This window comes from Sinohyriopsis cumingii, chromosome 9, assembly GCF_028554795.1.
Source record: "Sinohyriopsis cumingii isolate HCF-2022 chromosome 9, ASM2855479v2, whole genome shotgun sequence".
Taxonomy (NCBI): Eukaryota; Metazoa; Mollusca; class Bivalvia; order Unionida; family Unionidae; genus Sinohyriopsis; species Sinohyriopsis cumingii.
In genome coordinates, this window is record NC_142969.1 from 42834817 (window position 1) to 42861753 (window position 26937).

The following is a 26937-nucleotide window of genomic DNA, read 5'->3' on the forward strand; positions in this document are numbered from 1 at the left end:
ATAAGTGGGCTTTTTTCTTTGAAACGATTAATATATAATTTTATATATTCTTAATTAGTTTCGATTGTCAGACTAAAGAACTACAAGGTATTCCAAATTGTCAAGACTAAATACCAGCACGAAAAATATCAGCCAGAACATATCAGATTTGGAAAATGTTAGGAAATAATATTTGCTCACATATATTAGATCCTTCGCATTCTGACCACTTTTTAAGTAGTTGACCAACACTTGTAATAGATATGAAAAATTTGCATGTTATCTTGGAGTTCACAGATCAGCTTTTTGTATGTGTCGGTTATGAAAATTCCAAACACTGAATCCTTGGTACTGATTGGTGGAAGGCCATGAAACTTTTCACACATATTATTCCCATCATCTAGTTAATGATAACTATAAATGGTTGCACTCACACATCCGACAAGTCACGTAAATACTACAAAGCAAGGAGAAACAAATGACAGCCACAAGCTTCTGTGGCTGCACAGGCACAAACAGACTCCACAACAACAAAGAAATAAATAAAATACTCACCAGGACTGAAGCGATTGCAGTTTCTGATCCTTACAAAATACAAAAAGTAATACGAGCCATCGACATAAGTTCCCAATCAGAAAGACTCTTCACCCTCCCGGTAGTATAAGCAAGCTCAAAGTGTCGCAGCTAAAACATCTCGCACAACAACACGGAATGTACATATCAATTCATATGAGAAAATAGACATACTTGAATTGATAAAACTCATTTGTACTGAATCCACAATGCACTCCCGATTACCACTTTAACAGTAACAACAATGATCACCAACAAAAAAAACAACGGTACAGCAAATAAGGCAAATTGTGCGTGAGCATAACATCCGAATACCCAAAGATTCAAGAAAAGCCGACATTCTTGCGTTAGTAGACAATTTAGAACAAAGCCTTATTTGTACTGAGGATGAACAAAACGTCGTCTAGCATCTGATATCGCTCCTGAAGCAACCGAATACGTTCGTGCAAAAACATAACAATCACACACAGGCAGAAACACTCGACAAAAATCGAAAAATGTGATTCCTGGAATCGTATCGGTGGTACAACCCTTTGGTCATGCTGGGATTAAAGCAGACATTGACCTGAATGAACATCTGGTTATGCTGATAAGTTGTGACAATCCTGGATATAAAACTATACGACACCGTGTATTCACATTGGTGCTCGCATAATCTTGAACCGCACAAACAGCAACATCATGAATGATAAAATCGGCAGTGCCATTGAAAAGATTATCAAAAAGCTGGAAATATACACCAACACTGGATCGGAATGGACTCTCGAAAGATGTCAATAAGTTGTGGTCCATCTTACACAATATCAACCGTTTAGTGGATCCATTTACATGCCAATACCAGACTGGATAACGCCAAGGTCAGTTTAAACGTAAAAATATGTCAATCGCTGTTTTAAATATACAATTTTGTCAATGCTTTATTTGGTCAAAGACAATCTAGACATGCATGGAAAATATCAATGACAGGTCGGTGAACTCAATTTTGGTGTTATGCGTGATACGTATCTTATTATACCTAGGTACAAAACATAATTCAAGGTATCCAGCTCCAATAGTGGCCCTTTTGAAAATATTGTTGTTACTGTTCCTCTAGATTGGAATGTCATATTGGAATTTGGTTTCATCAGAAGACATTCATTGTGTTTCATTTGTACTAAATGAACCTAGAGCTGATCTGATGTCCAGTATGGCCTCTGCAATGGCCATCTTTAAAAATAGCATTGTTGTAAATACTCCTGCTGACGAAAATGCAACGTTGGTTTCATCACATGACTCTTTATGACATCGGGTTCGTCCTAATTGAAATTTCCAATAAGGACATCATATTGTCCGTCTTGAAAAGGTTGTTATGGCTACCTCTGAAAAGAAAATCATATTGACCTGGAACTTTCACCCGAACACATTAGATGACGTTTAGTCGGTCTGTAATAAAGTGGTGATGATTAGAGACTGTGTGTGTGTGTGTGTGTGTGAGTGCGGGGCTTGTAGCATTTCAAAGAGTTTATGTTATTGTTTCCAGTTAACGTGGATTGCCTAACGTTAGATTCATTCGGGGTGCTGCTTCACCCGTCAGAAACTTTCCACGGCCTTTATAAAATATGTATGGAATATATTTACTTACTCTCACAAGCCCTATTGCTATTGTGTCAAATCAATGACTGGAGGTCATTCTACTATGCATATTGATGATCAAGAGCTAACACATAGTTGTCTTAAGTTTTATATCTTCTATTGTTCTGTCTTGAGTTGTTTTTATTAAAGTTTGTGCTAATTAACTTTTCGTAATAAATAGACAAATGAATACACGTAAACATTAACAAGCAGGATTAAATAATTTTCATAGAATAAGGAGTAATGGCATACAAAGCAACTTGTTCATGAAACATTTTGAATAACTAATCTTGAAATTTAATTTGACTTCTTGTTCCCATTTTTCCAAACTGCATAGTGTCAGGCTTCTGACTTCTGTGTATTTACTCTACTTGTTCATCTTCCTACGAGTACACTTTGAATAACACTTGTACTGTAGCTTAATAAAACAAAATTACTTGTACTCATGCTTGGAAACGTATTAAAGCACTCTCCACTATCTCTGAATGTAACCTTTTTATATATTTTTAACAACTTACAAAGAGATCTGTCCCATGCCCATGCTCTTCAACTGATCCACTGTTTGTTCGGACGATGCAGTGGTTTTGAAGCGCTTCGGGATGCCCGACATCCCCAGCACCCTAGTTAAAGAAAGATAATACGGATTTTCATTTCTGTTTTAACACCAATTTAAGTTGGGATACATGTTATTGTGAACACTAATAACGATTACAAAAAATCGATCGCTTCGTAGTAAAAGAGAAAAAATGTTCGATAACTGAAGTGTTACGGGTGAATTGCAAACAAACATCTACTGAGATCAATGAAATTTATTTAGGGCTCCGTTTTGACAAGACCATTCTAAAACAAACATATAGCAACGAGACAGAGAAGTTTTTTAAGTCAGTTTGACAGGAAATATTTACGACAACAATATACAAATAAAATTTTATATTTTATTTATAGTTACTTTTAAAACAGCAAGTAAAATGTAGGTTTATATCTCTAATTACTTTTAAAGTAGCTGTGAATAAAATGAAAATGTGTTTAGTACTAAATGGCTTTTCTTTTCATTGCTTCAAAAATTTGCATATGAGCAAAGCAAAATGAAACACAACATTCACAATATATTTGATCAAAGAGAATACTCTAAGGTGTTTAAGAAATCATTTTAAAATGGAAATCATAACCGACAATAAAGATTGCTCTAAACCATGTTTTGAAGGTTACGTGTGTGCTAGACGTGCATTCCAAGCTATGGCGCAAGTGCAGACTTATGTTCAGCACTCGGTGTAGTTATAGGATGTCCAAAAACGTGCAAAACCGATCTCCAATTCCAGCCCAGCATCATAACCATCATCTCGACAAACAACTATGAATATAACCACTGACGTATGAATATAAACAATAAATCAGATGACAACATACATAAATACCACGAAGAAGCAAAATGGCTTTTGGTATTGGTCCGCTACAATTTATTGACTTTGTTTTTAAACTTTCTTAATAACAGTTTGGATAAAATATAATCTAATCTCTTAAACGTGTATTCTAAGTTAACGAGTCAGTTTACTTATGTACATAAATTATTAACTATGAAAGGTGTTAATCCGTATGGTTATGTTGAAAGTTTTGAAACATTTTAACAAACCGAACTGCTTCAAAAGCAACAGTTGTTTTACTCCTTATTGAGTAAATCAGGAACATCAGAGGCACAAAATATTGGAAAACCGGCAAAATAAAAACTTTGGTGAATATCGAGATTTATATTGTAATACATATGGAGTAAGCGCTTATTATAGCGTCCTTTTTAAAGGAATTCTAAGATTTTTCTGATTATTTGCTTGATTTTTGGATCTCGTTCCAGTGGAAACATTCCTTTGCCCGATATAATTAACCAATTTGTATGAGCCAACGTCACAGAAATAAGTGATAGTGAGTTTCCATTATGCCATTGTTTACTTTTAGTGAATCCAGGCCAGAGCCAAATGAGTGTTCCTGGAGTGCCAAAGTCTATTAAAATTTAATGGTGCACATTGGTTGTGTGACTTCGTTTGCAGTATTTACGGAAGGAGTCTGGTAAATTACACAGTGGAATAATTAGGAAGGGACTCGACAGATACCGTGTATGTCGCCATGGTAGAAAATGTGATGCAATTTTATAGGCAAAATGTGGCCCGAAACCATGATTCGACTGGCCTAAGGTGGAATAGTAAAAGTAGTTCCCTGTGTTTGTGGAAGTTGTATCGTTTTACGGAGTTAAATACTAACGGTATGGAAAGTTAATGAATAGAAACCATGCAGATGTGCGGTTTATAAGCATTTGGAAAGTTTGGAGAACTGTGCTCTTGCATTGATTAGAGTAAAAGTGTATGTATAGAATGGACACGTTGGGCTTTCCAATTTACAACAAAAGTTGAATGGAAGTCTTTGAAAATTTAGGGTAAACTTATGACTTCAAGCGGAATCGCGCCAGGGTTTGACACTGCTCGGTCAAGTAACTACACTTGGCTTGTAACAATACTTAATACCTGGTGTTTTGCTAGTTGCTGAAACTTTTTTAAATTTCAGGAATTTTGTTAGCAAATATTATGGTTTCAAACCAGCCCACAAATTTGGCATATAAGATACGTACTGGGATGTATTAATATCAATAGCAGATACTAAATTATAACTATTTAGTTGACTGACTTGTACTTGCTAACAGAAACCGGATTGGAATACGGCATTTAAATGTTATCAGTGGTATAAACAAAAGCTAATAATCTATAGTTGATGATTATGATATAAAAAGCCAAATATCTGGAGTATGTATTTAAATATATAACAGTCTGAACCAATGAGCAATAACTCTAACAAAATAGAAACCGAGTGACTTTTTGGATTAAATAAATAACGCAAACACAATGTGATGTACGACGGAAATTTATAAAATGAATTACGAAAAAAAATATATATTATAAATACAATGATTCTCTCCCTCATACCCAAGTTATTTGCCTAAGGCGACCAAATCCATAGGGGATGACATGACTGATAGTAATATAACAAATTTAATTTTACAGAACAGACAAACCTTATCTTCCTGATGAAGGCAACCAAAACAAAATGAATATGTATTTGAATGCATTTATAATGGACCCACGGACCTAGAAAGGCTAAACAAATAAACACTTACTTGAAGATTATCTTGTCAAGACGGTCACACTCTAATATATATACAATAAGTGTAGACTTTCACAAATAATATGACGATGATTCACATTATATCACGTATGGAATACGATTAAAATTCAAATAATCTTAAGGAATTCAAATATGTTTCAATTAATATTGTGCACTGTAAGTGAGATTCACATAATCTCATGTATAATGCGATGTAAGCGAGATTTAACATCTCCTATAATACAAATAAGATTCAAAATAATCTCATGCAATTGAAAATGTAGTCATTTGAAACATCAGTTGGAACAAGCATATGCCTCTTGACACTTGTACAGTCTTATGATTCATAAACTGATGAACGACACAGTTTCATCGAGTCCTTGGGTTGGCCCACACTTTTATCGGCCGCTCACACCCTTTACGGATCCACCACATGTACAGACATACGTATACACATACGTTGAGACAGCATATATCACCCTTGTATTGGCTACGTCTACATTCGTGGCTCCACCACGTGTACAGACACACGTACACACATGCGTATATACAGCACGCAGCACTAAACAGCTTCAGCCAGCCCTACACAGCTACCGTCAGCCCTAAACTGCCCTGAACAACTTCAGACAGCTCTACACAGCCCTAAACAGCTACAATAAAACCAAACTGGTCATAATAATGGGTTCTGAAAAATCTTTAGATATATGCTAATAAATTAAACTCTAATAGCAACTTGTAATTCAAAGTTCACAACGTTTCAAATCTGCGTAGTAATAAATGCATTATTACACGATATGACATTAATACCTGAATAAGCTTCACATATCAAATAAAATATGAATTTAACACTTACCCCTATGGCTGGAGAACACAATGGAGAACGTTCACTCCTTGACAAGATCCAAAACGACCAGTGTTGGTTAGAAATGGAATCTACATCAAATTCATAGGAGAGTGAGTAATAGTCAGGGTAAAATACCCGTGCATATCGTGGTTTTAATGTCTCGAGTCGCAAGTAATTTTCGATGAGATACATGCTAGTACAGTCGCTTACCTGGAAAAAACAATCACTCACCCTAGGTAAAGTTGTACGCGTCTCCAACGAAAGATAGTCAAATCGTTCTAAGGCAAAGCCAAGTTATTTCTTGCCTTATTCTGTGACAAACTCAAGCTGTACAAATTTCTGAGGTGATGTAAATTTCGTTTAATAAACCATGACCAGTTTTCAGACGACTCTTCTAAGGGTTATTTACTGGTAATCGGTTTAGATTAATCCAAAAATCTACAAGCACAACATTGTTATAAATTAGTATCTGACACTCTAAATCGTAGTGCTTAAGTGATTCAATAAACAATGGAAAGTTGAAGGTGAACGGTTCATACTAAATATCATCACCTTGCATTGATTAAGCCCATCTAAGTACGAATGCAGAACTTTCATTCCTCGTTCGGTTATTGATGTGGTGGAGTATAACGTGGTGGGACACACATCCGCACTGTTACTGCAATTCATTCCTTTCAAAGTGGATTCTGCCACAACGAATGACGAGGCAGGTCAAAACACCTATCACACTCACCGCGAATTAGTACAACCTCACTATCTGCCTGTCAGTAAGTTGTATTTCGACAGCGTCAACATTTGTATAAAAGGAGATCTGATCTGGGATAAATTATTCCATTATCGAAGGGGAAAGTCACAGTGAAACTCTATTTTCAAAAATGATTATGTGACGACTTGTAAGTCATGACAGCGAGGACATGGTTTAGGAAATATGCTGAAATCTGCATTTTATTTGGTGTCCTCCATTTTGAAACCAATGGTTACACGAGATTGAACACCTTCAAAGAACCCAGGTTGACGCAAGGAAAATAATTTCTTCAAACTGTCATCATCGACAAACAAAATACCAAAGATGCCTTCTTGAGAGCAGGTAAAAATGTCTTGCTTCAAACTGAAAAAGATATTTTGTGTCGACAAGAAACTCCTATAAATGTACTGGAAGCTGCCGTGTCAGGCATTCCTGCTTCCCTGACGCCACAGCAAGGACAAGGCAGAAAGAGAGGAGACCAAGACAACCCTCCTGAGAACTTCACTCACACATGGCAAGGCCGAAAAAGAAAAGAAGAACCTTCAAACAAATAGACGTTTTTGATACTTAAACAACAGAAAGAAACAAAATGATGCACTGAGAGCCTTGCGAAAAGTCGGAATTGGATGTGTTTGCCATGCAACCCACCATGATCACAAAGCCAGAATCTCAATGGGTAGAATTTCATACCGTCTCCTCTTTAAATACCTCAATCCCAGTCGAATTTGAAATCAAAGGACAGCTGGAAGATTACATCGATCTGAAAAGCATTTACTTGTACCTGAAAGTCAAAGGAATCAAAAGGGACGACATCCGCTCCGAGAGTCGCTGTTAGAGTAGCTCCCGTCAAATATTTCATGCATTCCTTGTTCAGCGGAGCGGAGTTTAACAGCATTTCTGCTTATCCTTAGCAAGCGTACATCCAATATCTCTTGACGTACGAAAAAGATGCCAAAAATAATCTAATCTGGATGCTTGCGTAGTATGAAAAAGCTGATACAGCGGGCGAGGACAAGTTTAACCAAACAGTCGTGACCGAAGCTGACGATCCTCACATTGTGGGTTGTAACGACCGTCGAAAAAAAAATACTGCAAAGACGTAGTTTAGAACAGATGGATCGTTTGCATTTAGACATGTGGTTCCAAGAAAAGTATTTGGTGAACGGTGTGGATGGTAGCCTGACACTGAACTGAAGCAGTGCCGTTTTCCGTTTGATGGCCAATGTCAACGAGTACAAAACCATCATCCAAGAAACCAGACTCTACGTGCGACGAGTGGAAGTGTTACCTAAAGTTGGGAATGACATCAGTCATACTTTGAACAGAACGACCGCCAATTATTCGATAGACGCGTGGAAGATAACACCTTCACCATTGAAACTGGACTCCGATCCAAGATCGAACATCATCTGTTCCAAAAATAAATACCCAAACGTTTAATCGCTGGTATCGTCAGAAACGAAGCCTTCAACTGCCAATCCTTTCGAGTTAAGCACCAAAGAGTGTCAAAGACTGAAGTCAGTCGCGATGGCAAAACCTTGTATACCGGACCCGTCGAACCTACGTTTGCCGGGAGGAATTACTTGAGATCGTACTTGTCCCTGTACGAAGCCATGAGGTAGTTAGGGAACAACATCAGGCACGGCATTTCGTACGACAATTATGCAGGAGCCTACGCTTTGTGGACCTTTGATTTCACTCCAGATCAAGGAAGCGACGATCGATATTTCCACCCTATAGAAATACGGTCAACTTCGTGTGGAACTTCTGTTTGCAGAAGCTCTACCCAACACGGTGAACTTCATCTTGTATGCAGAATTCGACAATACACTAGAAGTCAACAGTTTGAGAGAATTATACACTATTAGAAGCTGTGAAAGACTTTTATCCATCTTGGAATTGTAGAACCTCTTTGGAAATGGAATGCGAGGATATCGTGGAAGATTAACCACTCACCAAAAAAGACAAAGACGAAGAGAACATGATGATGTCCCGATGGCCAGAAAAAGAACAACAAGTAGTCTCCTGCTTTGCCAATACCCTGGCAGAAAAAATTACAACGTTGACCAAGAAGCATTGCAATGGATGTTAAAATGATCTTCACAGTCAAATTCAACACGATAAATGTCTGATGATGATTCAAGAAGAAAAATTGGACGAGTACCTGGATTACGCTCGGGGTCTCATCTCGGAAGCAGTGTTGCATCAGTGGTATAAAGAACTGCGTGATCATTCCTCCTCTCCATTGACTTCTCTTAAGATCCATCTCATCGAAGCTCTAATTCCACAGAGTACGGAGACAAGGCGAAGATACCTTTACTTGACAGTGATTTTCAAGCAAAACGTCATTATCATTACCTGTCAAGAAATGGATACCTGGGAACTTTATTACCATTTAAGAAACAGTTCGTATACCGCTTGCTTGAATCATGTCGTGTACGCTAAAGATGAAATTCCTTGTCGCAAAACGAAAGACCATCAAGCTTATGTCATCAACACCGACGACAGTCATGTCCCAGGAACCTGCTGTCTACTTTCCCCGCTATGACTGAGTGGAGTATTTTGATTCGTATGGATTACAACCTCGGATTAGAACCTTCGGAAGGAATCATTGACTTGAAGAGAAGAAATGCCAAGACGACTCAATACTGTAAAATTACAAGGCACAGATTCCATGGCGTGTAGATAATATTGTGTCTATTGTCTTGATCAACGCCGTATTGGATATCCGTTAGAACATTTAGTGACTTATTTTGATCGTGACTCTTCAAGAAAAGATTATAAAGTGGATAGATGATCGTATCTTTAGATAAGAAATGCAGTGTACATCAATGGCCTCATGACCTCAATCAGTGGAAATCCAGTTTGACTTCATAATGTTGTCAACCCTGTAAATAAGTTGACGATTGAGAAAAAATTATTGATGTTATCTATTTGTTGAATGTTTGTTGGTTGAATAAAAAATTTGTGGTATGGACAAAATGATTGTCTGTGGTTTGTTTAAGACAAATTAATAGTGTATAAAGGTATATGCTCTTTCACTTCGCTCTATCCTTCTACATTATGCCAGTTAAAACGTTCCTAAATAAAAGCAGGGATTTTCTTATAAAGCGTAGCGGTCCCCTGTCTTACTTTCCATTGTCGATGAGTTAAGCCGTAAATATGTCTTCGAAATTAGCTAAGCTGACCGAAACCTATGGGTTAGGCAAAACCTGATGCAAAAGCCAGAAAAAAAAGAAAATTCAGGATGCTTGAAGCGGGACAAGACCCAATAGCAAAGGTCTTTAAAGAACAAGTGAAGCAAGAACAGGAGACATCGACAGAGAGATATACGCAGCAGAAACAACAGCAGAGAGAGTAACAGCAGCATCAACTACAACAGCAGCAGGAGGATCCAGAAAGAGGATTTGTGGACGTTTGGACAACAATGATTTCTCCTTCTCATTCCGCAGACGCAGGCCGCACCTTGCCAGAAAGCCTGCAGCGCGGCGGGGACGCAATTTTAGGCGGTAAGATATTACCAAACCCTGACAAAATAGCCCTTTTTGAGGGCTACCCCCAAATCTCGAGAAAAGAGATACTACTCTGCCACATTGGTGTCTTTGTGTGTTAGTATGTTAGTGTTATTGTAAGTCATGGGATAGAAGTGTGTCTATAAACAATTCGTTTCCCTGGCTTGTAAGATACTCTCTCTCTGTGTGTGTGTGTGTGTGTGTGTGTGTGTGTGTGTGTGTGTGTGTGTGTTTAGGGTTGTATGTATGAACAGGTAGCTTAACTTACTATCCGTACCGCAAAGACGAACACCTGGCAAGGTTACTGCTCGTCTCTGGACAAAAGAAGTAATGCAAAAGAGGTATGGACCAGAATAAAAGTGATGAAAGGAAAAGCTACTCAACCTATGCCTAATATAACCGGAGCAATCTCCAACAAGGATAAAGCCAACCTCCTAGCTATGCATTTTGCAGGGATGAGCAGAAATAAAAACCATTATATCAGGTTTCAAACCCATCGGAAACTTGTGGAAGAAAGATACTCGAACTTTTCTCAGATTTGGGAATTTAGTACAGTCCACTAAGTATGGATGTCACCTTACATGAGTGGAGAACTGTCCTGAGAAAGAAAGAAAGAAACAATCTCGCCAGGAGATGTCAATCTAGGGTACGATATTTACAAGAACCTACCCTAAAAAATGGAGAACATATTGCTGAACCTAATCAACACATCCTGTAAAACCGGAATAATACCCAACAAGTGGAAGCAAGCAATAGTTATCTCAATACCAAAAGTGGGAAGTGATCCAACAGAATTAAAGTCCTATAGGCCAATCTCCCTCACAGACAAATATACAAAATGACGGAAACTCTGATCAACAGCAGGCTTAAATACCATTTAGAACACAATAACATCAACTAAAGAAATCAAAGCGGCTTCCGTAACAAAAGGTCCACTCTAGATCAACTATTACGGCTTGAATCGAGCATTAAACTAGCATCTAATGCTAAAAGAAAATGCGATCGCAATCTAATAGCGATTGTCCTCGACTTAGAGAAAGTCTTCGATCTAGTGTGGACAATCGGCCTAATTGCGAAATTAAACCACTATGGTATCAACGGCTGCATGCACCAGTGGATATCATCCTTTCTCACTGGACGACAGATTAAGACAAGAATAAGTCACTTACAATGTGCAACACATTGTTTGGTTGTAAATTCAGGGTAAGTAGTGTAGCGACCAGCCGCAGAATTAAAAAAACACGTCCGATCTTGTCTCTGTGCGAAAAGGTACTGAAGTCAATTCGAAGCGAACGCGGTCAGAAAATAAGTCTAGCCAATGAAATCGTTTATGACGAGTGATGCATTGTTTTTTTTTCTAAGGTAGTGTGGCAAAATAATGCCAACGCAAGAGCGTTGTTACCATTGCAGTGCAGACAGATTGGAGTGTAAACTTACAACCCCTTTGTTGCGTATTGTACCATTTCTTCTTGTCACATCAAATATTAAACGGTTCGCGTTTTGAAACTGAGAAACATTTTTAATCTTCCTCAAACATGTTGTCAAGCACACTCACATCAATAGAGACAGAAGTGTTACAGTACCAGGTGTCAGTTTTTGTTGGGGTTTTTTCCTCTTCAAACTAGTGAATTTGGGGTTTGTATGAAGTAAATAAGCTAAAGTACAGTGAACCTCAAGAATGATAACCCAAGCTGTCTGTCCATTGATGCATGTATTTACATCAGAAGAAATATGATCTCTAAAAGACAAAGATATAAGACAAGCATGATTAGAACGAACACAAAGACAGAAAACTGTAGTAACAAAGATGTTTTCCTTCACATCCGCGTAACTTAAAGTTTCAATCCCCTTGCAAGACAAACTTGATACCTTTTGTAGAGCTTGAAATAAAAAAATAAAAAACTGAACAAACTTCAGCACTTTGCTATAGATATTTTCTTTCGCAGCAACAGACTAAACAACATAAATATCGTTACAACAATAAATAATCTTGCATCTTCTGTATATAAACAAAAAAGAAATACGTCAAAAAATAGAATTAAAGGTTAACCAGTAAAACCGAATTTAACAAAGGCAATGACATGTGTAGAAATGTCTCTCACTTTGAGAAGGTATTTGGATGTAATCTACCATGCACCAACAACTTGAAAAAAATGTATAAACAGAGAGAAACCTGAATTCAAAATTTAATTTTGTTCCAAACTGTTTGTGTCTTTAGAGAACATACCTAAGCACTAATAAATGGTGGAACAGGGAAGATACACATAAAAGCTTTGATATTTCTGAAAAAAATGAGGTGATATTCCTACAGTTCTTAACCAGCTTTATATGCTGGGACGGGTCATTGGGATATCCACAAATAAAGAAGTACAGATTTCTGGTCACGTTGCAAGTGTGTGCGTGTTTTGGAAAATAGTAAAAATTGGATACACAATTTTCTCGTGACACTTATAAATTGAAGAGTCTGTGCAACTGTCAGAAGCCGAAGTCGTATATCCTTTGTACGGTTTGTAAAGATTTCCACTTTAGAAAATGTGAAGTATCACAAGTTATTATCACAAACAGAAATGGAACATAGGGGCTTGACAGTTGTTGTTTAGACACCTCCGTTCAACTTCACAACTTACTTACTCTGTCTCATATTTTGATCTTAAGGAAAGATCACCTTTGTGCAGCAACAGTGGTAACAGCAGGAGGAGACACCGTCACTGCTGTCTTAAAAGGGTAGTTCTTTTAAAAATGAGTTTAGTATATTTTTAAAAAATATCAAATGAAGAAAAACGTGTGTTAAAACAGAGTTGGTAGAATCGTACTCAGCGACAAAGTAGAAGTGACTGAGAGAAGGAGACATTGTTGTCGAGTGGCGTAGTTTTCTGGAGTACGTATGTGTCCCAGCGACACAGTGCTACCGTCTCTAGGTCTCTTGAAGACACCAACTGTCTGTTTTTTTTCTTGCAACTTTTTTCTTTCGTGGTAGGGTTTGAATCGAAAGGTCCTCAAAATGCATGAGATGTTTAAGACGCACTGCTGTCGTTGGGTTCTTATATGCTTGGCTTTCACTTGCCCTTGTGAAATATACCAAGTCATTGTGACAACAAGAGGTAGGGAGGGTATATATGGAGAGAATGAACTTGGTTAAATCATTTCTGAATCAGCAATCGAGATGAAACGATCGCACGATTTCAGTGAGAGAGAAGAAGAACACAAGAGGCAGCGAAGTGACGCATCGCCTCACACACGAAAAGAAGTGTTCGCTCAAATAGAAGACATGAGCGAACCTGAACCAATACCTTCCACTTCTGCGACCAGACATTGAGAGCCTACTGCAAACCAAATTCCACCAGTATCACCCGCAAAATATTACCACATTCGAGAGACGGAAAAGCGCTCCTCTAGAAAATTTAGAACTAAGGCTTACACTTACAGGGTGAAGTTTAAAGATTTCAAGTCCGACGTACCGCTGGAGAAAGCAGAAGAGTTCATCACCGAAGTGTGGGATTCTTTGTTAACCACACTGAAACAACAATGTGAAGCCAAAGAAGACGATCGCTTGAGACTTTCCATACAATACGACGGTTTGAAATCCCCCGTTTGGATCGAGTTTAGCAGTCCCGCAGAATTGACCCCTTCCAAAGTCATGGAAAAGATTCAACACGTGCAACAATCCAATGACCAGTTTGACATCACTGATGGAAAAGCCACAGTGTTCATGACCCACGTCTCTCCTCCTCAAGGGACCGGACAACGCAAATAGGTGTTATTCGTGAACGACCTTCTCAGCACCAAAAAGAGCCTCGTCCAAATTAATAACCCTCGAGACCAGATGTGTTTAGCCAGGACTATTGTGGTGGGACGAACCTATGCCAACAAGAACGACACGGCAGAATGGAAAAGAGCCTGGAAAACTATTCAAAAATCGGACCGAGCCAAACAACGAAGCGAAGCAGAACTCCTGTTACAACAAACCGACCTGTCCAAAGACACACCCTGCGGCATTCCTGAAATGCAAAAAATTGCAAGATGTCCTAGCTCCACGCTACACCTTGAAAGTGCACCCTCAAGAAGTGGGCGGAACTCTGTTGTTTTGAGGGAACGACTTTAAGGATGGAAAATACAGTCATGTCTATCATCACGATGAACATTTGATACCATTACCAGTATCACCGCATTCCTGGGATACGATTATTACTGTGAGAAATGTGACTATGTCTATAACAATCGAGAGCAACACAAGCATTGTGGATCAAAATGCTCAGGATGTTTGGCCTCTCAACCCTGTCTGGAGGAGGGACAAGAACGAGTGCATTTGCCCTACTTGTCAGCGCACTTTTGTCAGTCCAGCCTGTTACCAACAACATCTGAAGACGCAAGGTTCACAGCAGTAAAGTGCATGTCAACTCCTGAGATTGTGCCTTACGTGTGGACAAGGCATACGTACCAATAGTGCCAAGTTTCACGTACGTCGAGGCAAGAAACGATGTCACATTTGTCACCAAATCGTGGACTTGGAACACGAATGCTACATGCAAAAATATCAACCACAACAAGAGGAAAATGAGGACCACAAGAAGAAAGGGAATTTCATCTTTTTCGATTCCGAATGCATGCAAGAGACTGGCATTCACATTTCTAATTTCTGTGTGGCTCATCGAGCGTGTGTGAAGTGCATTCAAGAACCTATCTTTAGTCTTTGCCCTCACTGCAGTAAGATTCCTGGAGGGCTGAAAAAATCTTTCGAGGACCGCACACGCTAGTCGATTTCGCTCAATGGATCTTAGACCCCATCGACGAAACATGGAGCCAAGAGGACATCGAACGTTACGGAGATTGTCATCGCCATGCCACAGTCATGGCCCACAATTTCTCAGGATACGATGGACAATTTCTTCTCAGATACTATACGGAACAAGGCACCGAACGTCCTAAAGTCACTTTGAACGGAGCCAAAATCATTTTCATGCAAGTGGGACAAGTACAGTTTAAAGATTCCATGAGTTACTCGGCCATGCCTTTGAGTCGAATGCCTAAAACTTTCGGAATGACAGAAATGACTAAAGGGTATTTTCCTCACTTTTTCAATACCGAAGCCAATCAACATGCTGTTCTACCCCATTTGCCTGAGGCTCACTATTACGACCCTGACAACATGCGTACCGAACAACGAGAAGCTTTCTACGCTTGGTACCAGGCTCACGCCTCGGACCCTTTTGACTTTCAGGAAGAAATTTTATAAAGTATTGTCGTTCCGACGTGGACATTTTACTACGTTGCTGTGGAAAATTTCGAGAACTGTTCATGGAACACGGAGGGGTCGATCCTTTGAAAGAAGCTTGCGCCATTGCCAAAGCGTGTTCCTTAGTGTACAGACAACGATTCATGCCTGAAAACACCCTGGCTGTCATCACCCCTCAAACAAACAACTTTGTCAAACGTCAGTACTCGGTCAAAGCCCTACGTTGGTTACATTACTTGTGTGACAAGGAAGACAAATGGATTCAGCATGACCGCAACGGAGGGGGTGAAAAGACCATCGGAATGCATGCAGTAGATGGCTGGGACTTAGAAAACTCCAAGATCGTGTACGAGTTTAACGGTTGCTTATTTCACGGATGTCCAGTCTGCTACCCTGATCGTGACACTAAAAATCAGTTTTTACAACGAACCATGGAAGACTTGTACTATGACACTTGTCAGCGACGGCTGAAGTTAGAACAGCAAGGATACCAAGTGGTGGAAATGTGGGAACACGAGTACGATCACCGTTTGAAAATCGATCTCGAGTTTAAACGAATCGTGGAAAGTTATCAGTGGTTGAACCCCCTGAACCCGAGGGATAGTTTGTACGGAGGAAGGACTAATGCCACCTGTTTGTTGTGCCAAGCGGACGAAGAGAAAGGAGAAGAAATCAAATACTTGGACGTGTGTTCGCTGTATCCTTACGTGTGCAAATATTGTCGCTTTTCTGCAGAGCATCCGCAATTGCTAACGGAACACATCGATCTCAACCACATTCGACAATACGAAGGCTTGATCAAATGTAAAGTGTTGCCTCCCACCGACTTGTACCATCCCGTGTTACCTTACCATTGTCAATGCAAACTGATGTTTCCCTTGTGCCGTACTTGTGATGAAACGTGCAACCAAGACCAGCCTTGTCAACACAGCCAAAAAGAACGCGCCTTGACGGGGACGTGGCTTAGCGTGGAATTGTTCAAAGCTCTGGACATTGGATACCAACTGTTAGAAGTGTACGAAATTTGCCACTTTCCCAAGACACAACAATACCACAAGGGTGACCCAAGTCAGAAAGGCTTTTTCGCAGACTATGTGGATGCCTTTTTGAAACTGAAACAAGAAGCTAGTGGCTATCCTTCTTGGTGTCACACTTCAGAAGACCAAAAGACATTCAAAGAGAAATAATGGGCACAAGAAGGTATTCCTTTAGACTACATCGAGAAAAACGAAGGAAGGTGATCGTTTGCCAAAGTGATGTTAAATTGTTTGTGGGGCAAAATGGCACAACGACCGTGTTTACCCAAGACGGAATATTTGACAGAACCTTCCCGCTACTTCCAGATGATTCACGACAAAACCGAATACATGAAACACGTAGACGTCGTTCGTGAGGATTTGATCTTAGTCAATTACGAAGAAGATCTGGACTTTGTACAAGCCGACTCATTTGGAAATGTCATCATTGCGGCTTACGTGACAGCCCATGCTAGCTTAAAATTGTATGAAGCTTTAGAACTGTTAGGGGATCGCGTCCTGTACTTTGACACGGACAGTTGTATCTACATCGATCGCCCGGGTCAACAGCACCCTAACATCGAAGGAGACCGTTTAGGTGCCTGGACAGATGAGTACCCCGACGACAAGATTCTAAGTTTCGCGAGTAGCGGTCCTAAAAATTACGGCTACGAATACCGGAACCCACAAGGAGAAGTGCACACTGAGTGTGAAGTAAAAGGATTGACTCTGAATTATCGCACCAGTCGAGTGGTCAACTTTGGGGTATTGAAAGAAGCCTTGCACTCTGGAGAGGATGAAAACTTTAAAGTGACCACCCGTGAACCGCATAAGATTGTACGTTTACCCACTCACCAAATCGTCAGTCGACCCTTGGAAAAACTCTATCAAATCGTGTACCAGAAGCGAGTGAGACTTCCCAATCACTTTAGGTTGCCGTACGGTGACGTCGATATTGGTCAGCATATAAAAAGGGACAACGTCCAAGACCAATAGTTCATTGTCACTACCAAGACCAATCGAGAAAAATGAATCCTTTCAAACAGCAAGTATAGAGAGTAAGACTCAAGTCCAACGAGAAACTCGGGTGTGATTCTATGCCTCACGATCACATCACAAATGCAGTACCACATCTTAGTTGTTTATGTACTAATGCCATGACAAACTACGTGCAACCGGTGAAACTTTCAGAGCACAAAACGTTGCCTTATGGACATGCTGATATCACCCAGTATAAAAAGGGACGACTTCCAAGAACGACACTTCATTGCGAGGACAAGCGACGAGAAAGATGAATAACTCTAAAGAAGAAAAAAGAGAAGGAACAAACATCAGTGACCTCTTTCACCACCATACCGTCACAGCAAAGTGCGTTCAAGAAGGGAAAGGATTCAACAGACCAAAAGGAGTATTTTAGCATCCAAATGACTCAGACAGCGACCTCGAGAAAATTTAGAACGACAACTTACACCTACACGGTGAAATTTAAAGACTTCGCGTCTGACGTTCCAGCCGAGGAAGTATCAGGTTTCATTACGGATCTACTTGACTCACTGTTAGAGGAAGTCAAATGTCATTGCCAAGTCAAAGATCGAGGTCGTTTGAGCCTATCTATGTATCACGACAGTTTGAACTCGCCTGTATGTCTCGGATTTAGCACACCTGCAGAAATAACTTCTTCCAAACTTTTGAGGGCGATTGAAGACGTGCAGTCGATGAGAGAAAAATTTGACATCACCGATGGAAAAGTGACTATTCATATGGCATATGTTGTACCTCCATGGGAAGAAGACGATGACTGCTCTTGATCTGCTTACCGATAAGTGTATCTAGCACGATGGACGTAACAGCAGATTTACGACTGAAAGGGAGTACGTGATGGGAAACATCTATGTTGGGACACAAGTGGTAGCTGACCAGATTTTAAACAACGTGTGTGATGGATAGAGAGACAAACATGAACTTTCTCTTATTTGATTGTTTGTTACTTCTTTTGTTTTAGCTTTTTCTTATAATCGAACATTTAATGTTAATTAGTTGTATATGAAGTGTATTTAGAAAGGAGTGAACCTTAATTTTAAACATTATTTACTAGAGTCAATAACTAAACAATTCGTATATAGGTTTTTTATGTCCAAATGTTTATGTATTAAATGGATAGAGCTTAGACCAAAGCACAGGCCAGAGAGCCCATGTATATACTTGAATAAATGTTTTGAACCCATACAACAGACTTTTCTTTTTCGAGTCTCTATTCTATCTGTGAGTCTTCCTTTAGAATATTTCTGTCCTCTTTTCTGTGTGTTTGGATGTGTATTTGTTTGTTTCTGTATGTCTATGTTTGTCCCTATCAACCCTTTGTCCCTACAAATACATTTCACCCTATAAAAGGTTTTGACCCTATAAACCCATGACGTCACCAATGTTTAATTCCCATTGATCCCCAGGTGACATTCCCATGTTCAATTCCCATTGACGCCAAAGTGCAAACCCCATATTTTAACGTTAAAGTCCCATTGACGCTAAAGTACCGGTCCTGTGTTTCCCATGTTCAATTTCCCCATGTTAAATTCCCTTGATGCCAAAGTGTCGGGACCCTATTTTAACATTAAAGTCCCCTTGTCGCTATCATGCATATCATGTGCTCCCCATGTTAAATTCCCCTTGTCGCTATAGTGCCGGTCCTGTATTCCCCATGTTAAATTCCCCTTGTCGCCAAAAACCATAAAAATTTCCCCATGTTAAATTCCCATTGTCGCCAAAGGGCCGGGACACTATTTTAACATTCAAGTCTCCTTGTCACTGAATCGTCCCCATATACTACTAATGGTACTAACAGCTGCCTCGCTTGGATCTCAGCATTAAGAGGTTAAACACCAATTTGATGTTTGGGGTCTTACATACCTACTACAAAATGCTGGGTTCGTGGGTTTCACTGGTCGGTTCGACTGGTCGGCCTAGTGTCAGGATAATGTGACTGTGTGCGACATCATGCCACATGTCTGCGGCATGATGCCCCAGTGCTAGACATCACTATAAACTGTCACAACGCAGACATCGTAGCAATATGACTAAAAAAATTGTTAAAGCTATGTTAAAAATCCGAACCACACACACACACACACACACACACTTATGGCTTACATTGAATTGGTAATACGTTCTACCCGATGTGTATATAATTGGGTTGAATTTGACCTATTATTTTTCTTAGGCATTTCAGGTACGTTCCGGTCGGCGTTTGGTTCCTCCTTTCGGGTTCCTGTCCTCCCTCCCAGCTCGGACATTAAAAGACGAGTGTGTTGGCCGATTCCCACTCGTCCATAAATCAGATGCATCGAACAGCATGCAAGCACGGAACCGGGGTGACGTCATAAGAGTAGTGCCAAATCCAATTAGACGTCTTATCCTGTAGCAGACAGACACTAACTTAATCTGAGTGTGTGCTGGGTCCTATCCCACTCATATTAGCCTTCCATACAGGTTGTTGGAAACTTTATTGTCACACGAACTGTTAGCTGAATTAAAAAGGAATCTTTGAGTGCATAAATATGCTGGGGGAAGATGCTCTCTTTCCGTTCCCCGCAAATAATTAAATAACCCTCGTATGAGGGTGTAAACCGAAGGCGCATGCGACCCAAATTGAAAAGTCAAGTCAAATCGCGCCATTCAATATTGAATAACAAAGATGGCGATTAACCACAGCGACAAGATGAAGAAGTAGCAAGACGATCTAGATAACATCAACATGATTGAAGAAGGGCTTGTAAAGGTGGAGTATGGGTGTTATAACCAACACAGAGTAAAGATAGAGCTTAATAATTTAAGAAAGGCTAAAGGCATGTTAAAAGATGTGATAAAGAAAGTAAAAGAGGAAAAGGAAGACAATTACGAAAAGAAGACGGTAGAAGATTAGATGGATAAAGAAAGAAAGAAGGAAGAAAATGAAAAGAAGAAACAAGAGGAGGATGAGGAGGAGGAGAAGAAGAAAGAGAATGGGAAGAAGAAGAAGACAAATGTGATAGAGAAGATGAGAAGCTGGAGGAGAACAAGGAAGAGAATAGATAAATTAGAAGAAGAAGAAAAAGAAGAAGAAAGCCAAAGGCCCATTTCAGGGCCACTCATATGTCTCGACAAGATGTCTATTCTCTCTTGCCAAAATTTTTTTTAGTCAATTGTATAGTTGTTTGTTTGATATGTCTATGTCTCTATGAACGTCTCTATGTATATGTCTCTATTGTATTTAACTCTACCTAGAGTATCGCGTATTCAGGTTAGCCACTTGCAACACTGTTCCTAACTGCTCCGCCCGATTGATGTCTGCCACTTGCAACATTGTTGTCATTGTTTCCCCAGTGTCCAGTACCCTTAGGTTACCCCTATCCAATTCCCCTTGTCGCTATACAGGCCAAATATAGTGTCACTATACATTCCCTATGTTGAATTCCCCTTGTCAGTAGTGTAGCCCACCCATGTTAAATTCCCCTCGTCTGTAGAGTGTAAGGACCATGTTTTAATAGTAAGTCCCATTGTCCGTAGGGTACCCCATATACTACTGATATCTTAAGAAAGAGGTTCAAAATAAATTTTAAAAGGTGTATAACTATACAATGATTGTCAGCGTTGACTTAATGTAGCGAAAATATCTTTATAGATGTTGTTTGATTTTAAAAGGTCACTCGCCATATTACCGACACGATGTCTAGAGTCCGGGACAAGAATTATCTCGGCGTTTGACTGTATCCAGAATTAGACAGTACCATTTCCGTCAGATTTTTATGTCCATTTTTGGAACCGGAAAATAAAAAGAACTTCTGAAAGTTTGCGTTACATGCATCAGCCATGTCTAAGTTAAAAAAGTATGTTGAAGAATGCAGGGACCAGAAGAATACAGAGTTGGAAATAATAGATAAAGGAGTCACCAACATCCTGGAAATTCCTGGATTACGTAAGCACATTCTCAGTCTAGGGAGGGGTGACTGAACCGCTATACAATACTATACTGACATATGCATTTATAAAGAGTAAAATTAACTTTTTGGGGTTTGCCGGGATTTCATTATTACATATTTAATTTTTTCCCCTAAAACCCCGAAGATATTACGGCAAGAACTGATCAATAGAAATGCTGGTTGATATGGACCATGGTTGATTCCGGTCTTGGCAGCCCGGAAAGCTGTATTATCGCGGTACTTAATGTTCTTATCGGTACATATTAAATCTGTTTTGCTATTGCTGCTTACTTATAATTTGTAAAGTTTCAATGACTTCCCATCTTTCTATTCCTATAAAAAAATATTTGTCAGTCGAAGCGCGTAAATGTAAATAAAACACCATATCCTGCCTAACCTAGCCCTACATGTCTGACCTGACGCTGATATTTATGTTGTGGGCGTCACCTAAACAAAATCAACATGTGCTATGTCTTACATGTAGGACTAGTGCCTGGCCCAGGTTGACGTACTATGGGAAAACGACTCTATATTATCGCGGTAGCATGCACTTATTATAATAAACATAAATAGCAACTTACCTATGTGAAGGAATCTTTATTTCCACAATAAACGAAAGAGTCCACTGATCAAATCGAACACTAGTCCTACAACGTAAGACACATCACCCAATATTTTTGTTCTGGGGAGGTGATAGCACTAAAACAAAAACAACATGTGCTATGTCTTACATTGTAGGATTAAGCGAACACATTAAAATGGAAATCATTGAATATCAACATTACAAATTAAAAACAATTAGTATTTAACTTATATGAATTTTAAATGCAATGTGGGCAAAAAATATAAATATATAAAAATTATTATCAAATATTAGAATTATTATTATTGAAATATTACTGATTTCAAGGAAGTTTAACTGTTATTGTATTCTTATTTACATACAATAAGTATGATCATAAGCAACATTTTATCACTTTTGGTCCATATTGGTTACCATGGAATGAAATTGTAAGTATAACCTTGTAAGGACATGTATGTCACCATCAGTATGGGGGTGCTCACCGGTTATTATGTACTTTTGAGAGAGTGACATATGTAAGGTGAAGTTGTTTGCATTTAAAACATGCACATTGTAGAGAATGTTGGCATACCTCTATGCTACATTAATGTAATGTGGATGATATTTCTTTGGATATTGTACTTTTGGAAATTGTACGTGATTTAAACACACTGCTAACAAAAATAACTTTTCCCTTGTGCAAAAAAATCAGCCTGAATTAGGTTAAAGTACACTATCCATAGCAGCTATTAAAATAGGGAAAATGAATTTTGCCAGACTAGACAATACCAGCTTCTGAAAGTGCAATGAATGAATTACCAAATGTATAAAATGTAAAAAAAAGTTATAGGCTCTTTTTTATACAATTTACCTCTGAAGTTCAGGAAGTGAAAATGACCAAGTGGAGCTAGCACTTTTTTGAAAGGTGCACATCTGGAGTAAGGCCAAGCTGTATACTCTATAACCCATATTACACCAATCAATCATACACCAAAATAAAGGGAATTAAAGGTTCTTTGAATTATACCTAAGGTATACAAGGTCTTTTTTAAATAGCCAGTATAACCAGTGAGGAAAGCCAGGGAAATTCTTTTTCTTTAAAATCCTAACCCTATGCAAAATGCGAAACTGTAGAGCGCCACCTATACGACCTATAATCATCAAATATCAGATGATACACTGAATATATTTTGTATTCAAAGCCAATGCAGGTATAGCAAATTTGACTTTACTTTTGTGTATGATGATTAACAGAATTGCATGCACTTTACAAAAACATTATGTTCATTCTTTTTCATTCTAAACTTTTTAAATGTTGACATTTTAGAGGAAATTGTGCTATAAGATATTTCCATCCCAAATGGCTACAACTTTATATCTATAAACAACCACTAGATGGCACGTGTCGAGAATTAATTGGAAAATCCAGTTTGCCACAATAATATAGAGCCCACAATAATACAGCGTTGCAGTATAAACACCACTAAGAACTACTCAAAAGCACAAAGAGGCTCTAAATGCAAGAACATAGTTACTAAGAACATTGTAAAGCATTAAATTGCCCAAGAAAAAATAAATGGTACTTAAATATATAGATAATTATTGTTAACACAGACCGTAACAGATATAAATGTATTTTAAACATCAGGAAAACACTTTTAAGTAATTTTAAAACATCCATGGTATGTTGATATAAACATCTCTTGAACAGCAGAAAGATAATGATTTATACACATATAGGCTTTTATTATTATTATTATTATTATCATTATTATTATTATTATTATTAAGTCTGCATCATTTTAGTATTTCAATAACAAGAAAATTTAGCTGCTGTTAAAAAGCCATAAGAATCACTATGAAATTTATGAGATCATGTTTCAAGACAGACTGTGCAAGTTTAATTTTTACTTTACACCATATATTAACCCAACATGTAAAGTTCATCAGCAATCACAGAGCTGGGGCTGCTATTTAAAGTAATGGTTCTGTCCTCAGTTTACTGTTTTGCCATATATTGACAACAAGGTTTCACCCATATCTTCTGGTTTGGCTTTTTTGGCGACACATTGCATCCTTTTAACTGTATATGTACCATCAGAAGAGATACAAAATCCCTGATTTCTGTTATCGTGTTTTAGCACTCTGGAGTTTCTCAAAGTAAATTTGCTTGTCCTCATATATGATGCACCACACAGATGTTACAGTTATATATTTACTAAATCTTTGAACCAAACTGAAGTTCCCAGTGCAATAGAGAGCCCACCCAATATCTGTCTTTTGTGTGCAGCTGTAAAATAAGTTCATTGTTTATTGTTGATACATTGATTCACTACTATGTATTGTTTATAATACTGAAGAAAGTCTTTGAGTTCATAATGCAGTCTTTCTTGGAATTTCAAATTTCTTTCATTAAAGTCAATGCTATCCTTTGCGAAGGCTACTCCAGTAGGGCCCAATGTCTCATTGATAAATTCTTTGTCTTTCATCTGATGTTTTGGCACATTGTCAGTCATCTGCTGCTTAAGATTGTCTTTGATATGCTTAGTTCAGAGTTTCCTTTACACCTTGGGGAATATCATGGCAACTTCATTTGTCAAAGTTTTCTCGTCATTAGAGCGTATCAACATTTGGGAGAAAGACTTTTTGCCCAAATGATGTTTTGCCTGTGGACATTAAGAAGGAACCAATTCTCAACACAAAATTCACAAATTTGAATACATGTAGCAATATAGCAATATCATGAATATTTGCTTTCATTTTCAATTTGATTTTGAAACGGAGAGTTTATGGTCAAAAATGTGTATTACCTGAAATATAAGGGAAAAGATATTGTAGTTACATTATACATGCTTTATTTACTTAGGACAAAAGACAGGGAAATTGAGAAAATACACAAAGCCAGTGCTTGGCAATTTTAATTTGAATATAACTATCAGAATGAAGAATTAAAAAAAAAAAGTATTTAATACCCTGTTACGGTTACTAGTTAAAATTTTAAAGATATAGTTCCACAGAAATATTTTGCAAAGAATTAAGTAAAGTACCTTTATGTCTTGAAATTCATCATTGATATGTTTATTCAGCTCCTCAAAGAACACCAAATTATTGACAAACCCTCTAGATGTTTTGAGTAAACTTGTTCGATTGTTGCAGCCACTTTAGGCATGAGAAGATGACAATATTTTTAAATTTCAGCGATTACAACAGCAGGCAGTTATTTAGTTACTTCAGTGTGGAACATAACCTTTCTATTTTCTTTTCACCTGCAGTAGTAGCTCGCATTTTTTAAATTATTTTTCAACACATCAATGTTTCATTGATAACTAAAAATCCTTCAATAATAATAAGTATTTGAATATGCCATTTTTCTTTTACTTGAGAGAAAGTGCACAATTTTGAGTCATACACATTAACTGTTTTCCAGTGACCATCCTTTTAGGTCGGAAACAACTGTCACCTCACGCCTGAAACAACCATTATAAAATAGATACAAAATGATTAATTACTCTTCAGATCTAAAAATATTTATATTGAAGCAAAATATCCATATACAAATACATGTTTATGATGAAACGAGAACTTTTTTCATGGGACAGAATTAAACATTCGCCGTTTCGTGACTATTGATATCACAGTATATCATGAAGCCAGGATATTCTTATGTTCCATAATCTGACAACAATAGTTAATCCTTAAATGCAATTACTATTTTAGTTTTTAAGTTCCCGAAGTGTTCAAAAGTATTTGTTGTACCAAATGATACTGTTTAGTGCTTCTTAGTGTCCCTAGCAACAGAAAGTGAATAATTTATATTTATACATTTTAAAGAAAATTTAATACTATACAGGTTCTACTGTCTACTGATGTGTTGTTAAATATAGATTTCTTGAATAGTTTTATACTTGGTAATATATGCGGAATAAGAGACATACTGTAGGCAGCTATGAGACAGTCATTTATAACATTTTAACATAATTTGTTCTGTTTTCCTGCTGCTGCTTCTGGTGAAGATGGTGATGATAATATGATTTATGAATTATTTATCTTATGTTCACAGAATAATAAGGGTACATTTACTCCTAGAGCATAATCTTGACAGAGTTGTCTTTCCTGATACTCAGAATACATTTTGTATCTGTTATGACCCATTTTAACAGTATCTATCGATTTGTTTTAGCACTATTTATGTTTTCTGGATTATTTAATGCTATACCATCAGGGTTCCCATGCTACCGAGAAATCAGGAAAAAGTCGGGAAAAATGATCATAATTGTTTTCCGGACTGAAAAGTCCCTGAATTTTGCAAATATTGACGCGGAAAACCCAGAAATTTTCCTCCACAACTTGACGCACAAAACAATTACATAATTGAGTCGTAACTGAACTGATCGTGAGTTAAATTTATCGAGTTCCAACCAGAATATTAGGAGGTCGCAGTATGGATCATTTGGGTGCTTGCCATAAATATATTTGTTGAGACAATCCAAACACCCAGTGAATTAGATTTGTCTAGTAGACTTTTTGTTTCACGCACAGTTTGATATCCATATCTTTTTTTATAAGGAAGGTATGAAAACCAGTCTAACATCAGAAGAGGAGAACATGGTGGCATTAAAGCATAGCCACTTAGCGGTTGGGCCATCAAACTTAAACATTGTTAAATCAAGTTATACCTCAATGAAATCAATATGAAAATTATTTATTTTCTCAGAAATTGTGAGTATTAAAATTGTTATGTCTTTCATCTGCTGAAAGATGATAAA

General features: G+C 38.1%; 1 protein-coding gene and 1 long non-coding RNA gene across 2 annotated transcripts in view; one reads left to right on the forward strand and one right to left on the reverse strand.

Annotated features, from left to right (window-relative positions):
- Window positions 1–1820: 1820 nt before the first annotated feature.
- On the reverse strand, window positions 1821–22275 carry LOC149791632 (uncharacterized). Its single transcript, XR_016423378.1, has 3 exons — window positions 22191–22275; window positions 2682–2783; window positions 1821–1910 (listed from the first exon to the last, which is right to left on the reverse strand). It is a non-coding gene; the product is annotated as an uncharacterized LOC149791632 (long non-coding RNA).
- LOC149791633 (ras suppressor protein 1-like) overlaps window positions 21407–26937 on the forward strand; it is a 39432-nt gene continuing 33901 nt past the window's right edge. The window contains exon 1 of the mRNA XM_089970193.1: window positions 21407–21605. Within this exon, the coding sequence (XP_089826319.1) occupies window positions 21500–21605 (106 nt within the window). The 5' untranslated portion in view covers window positions 21407–21499. The remainder of the gene's footprint in view (window positions 21606–26937) is intronic.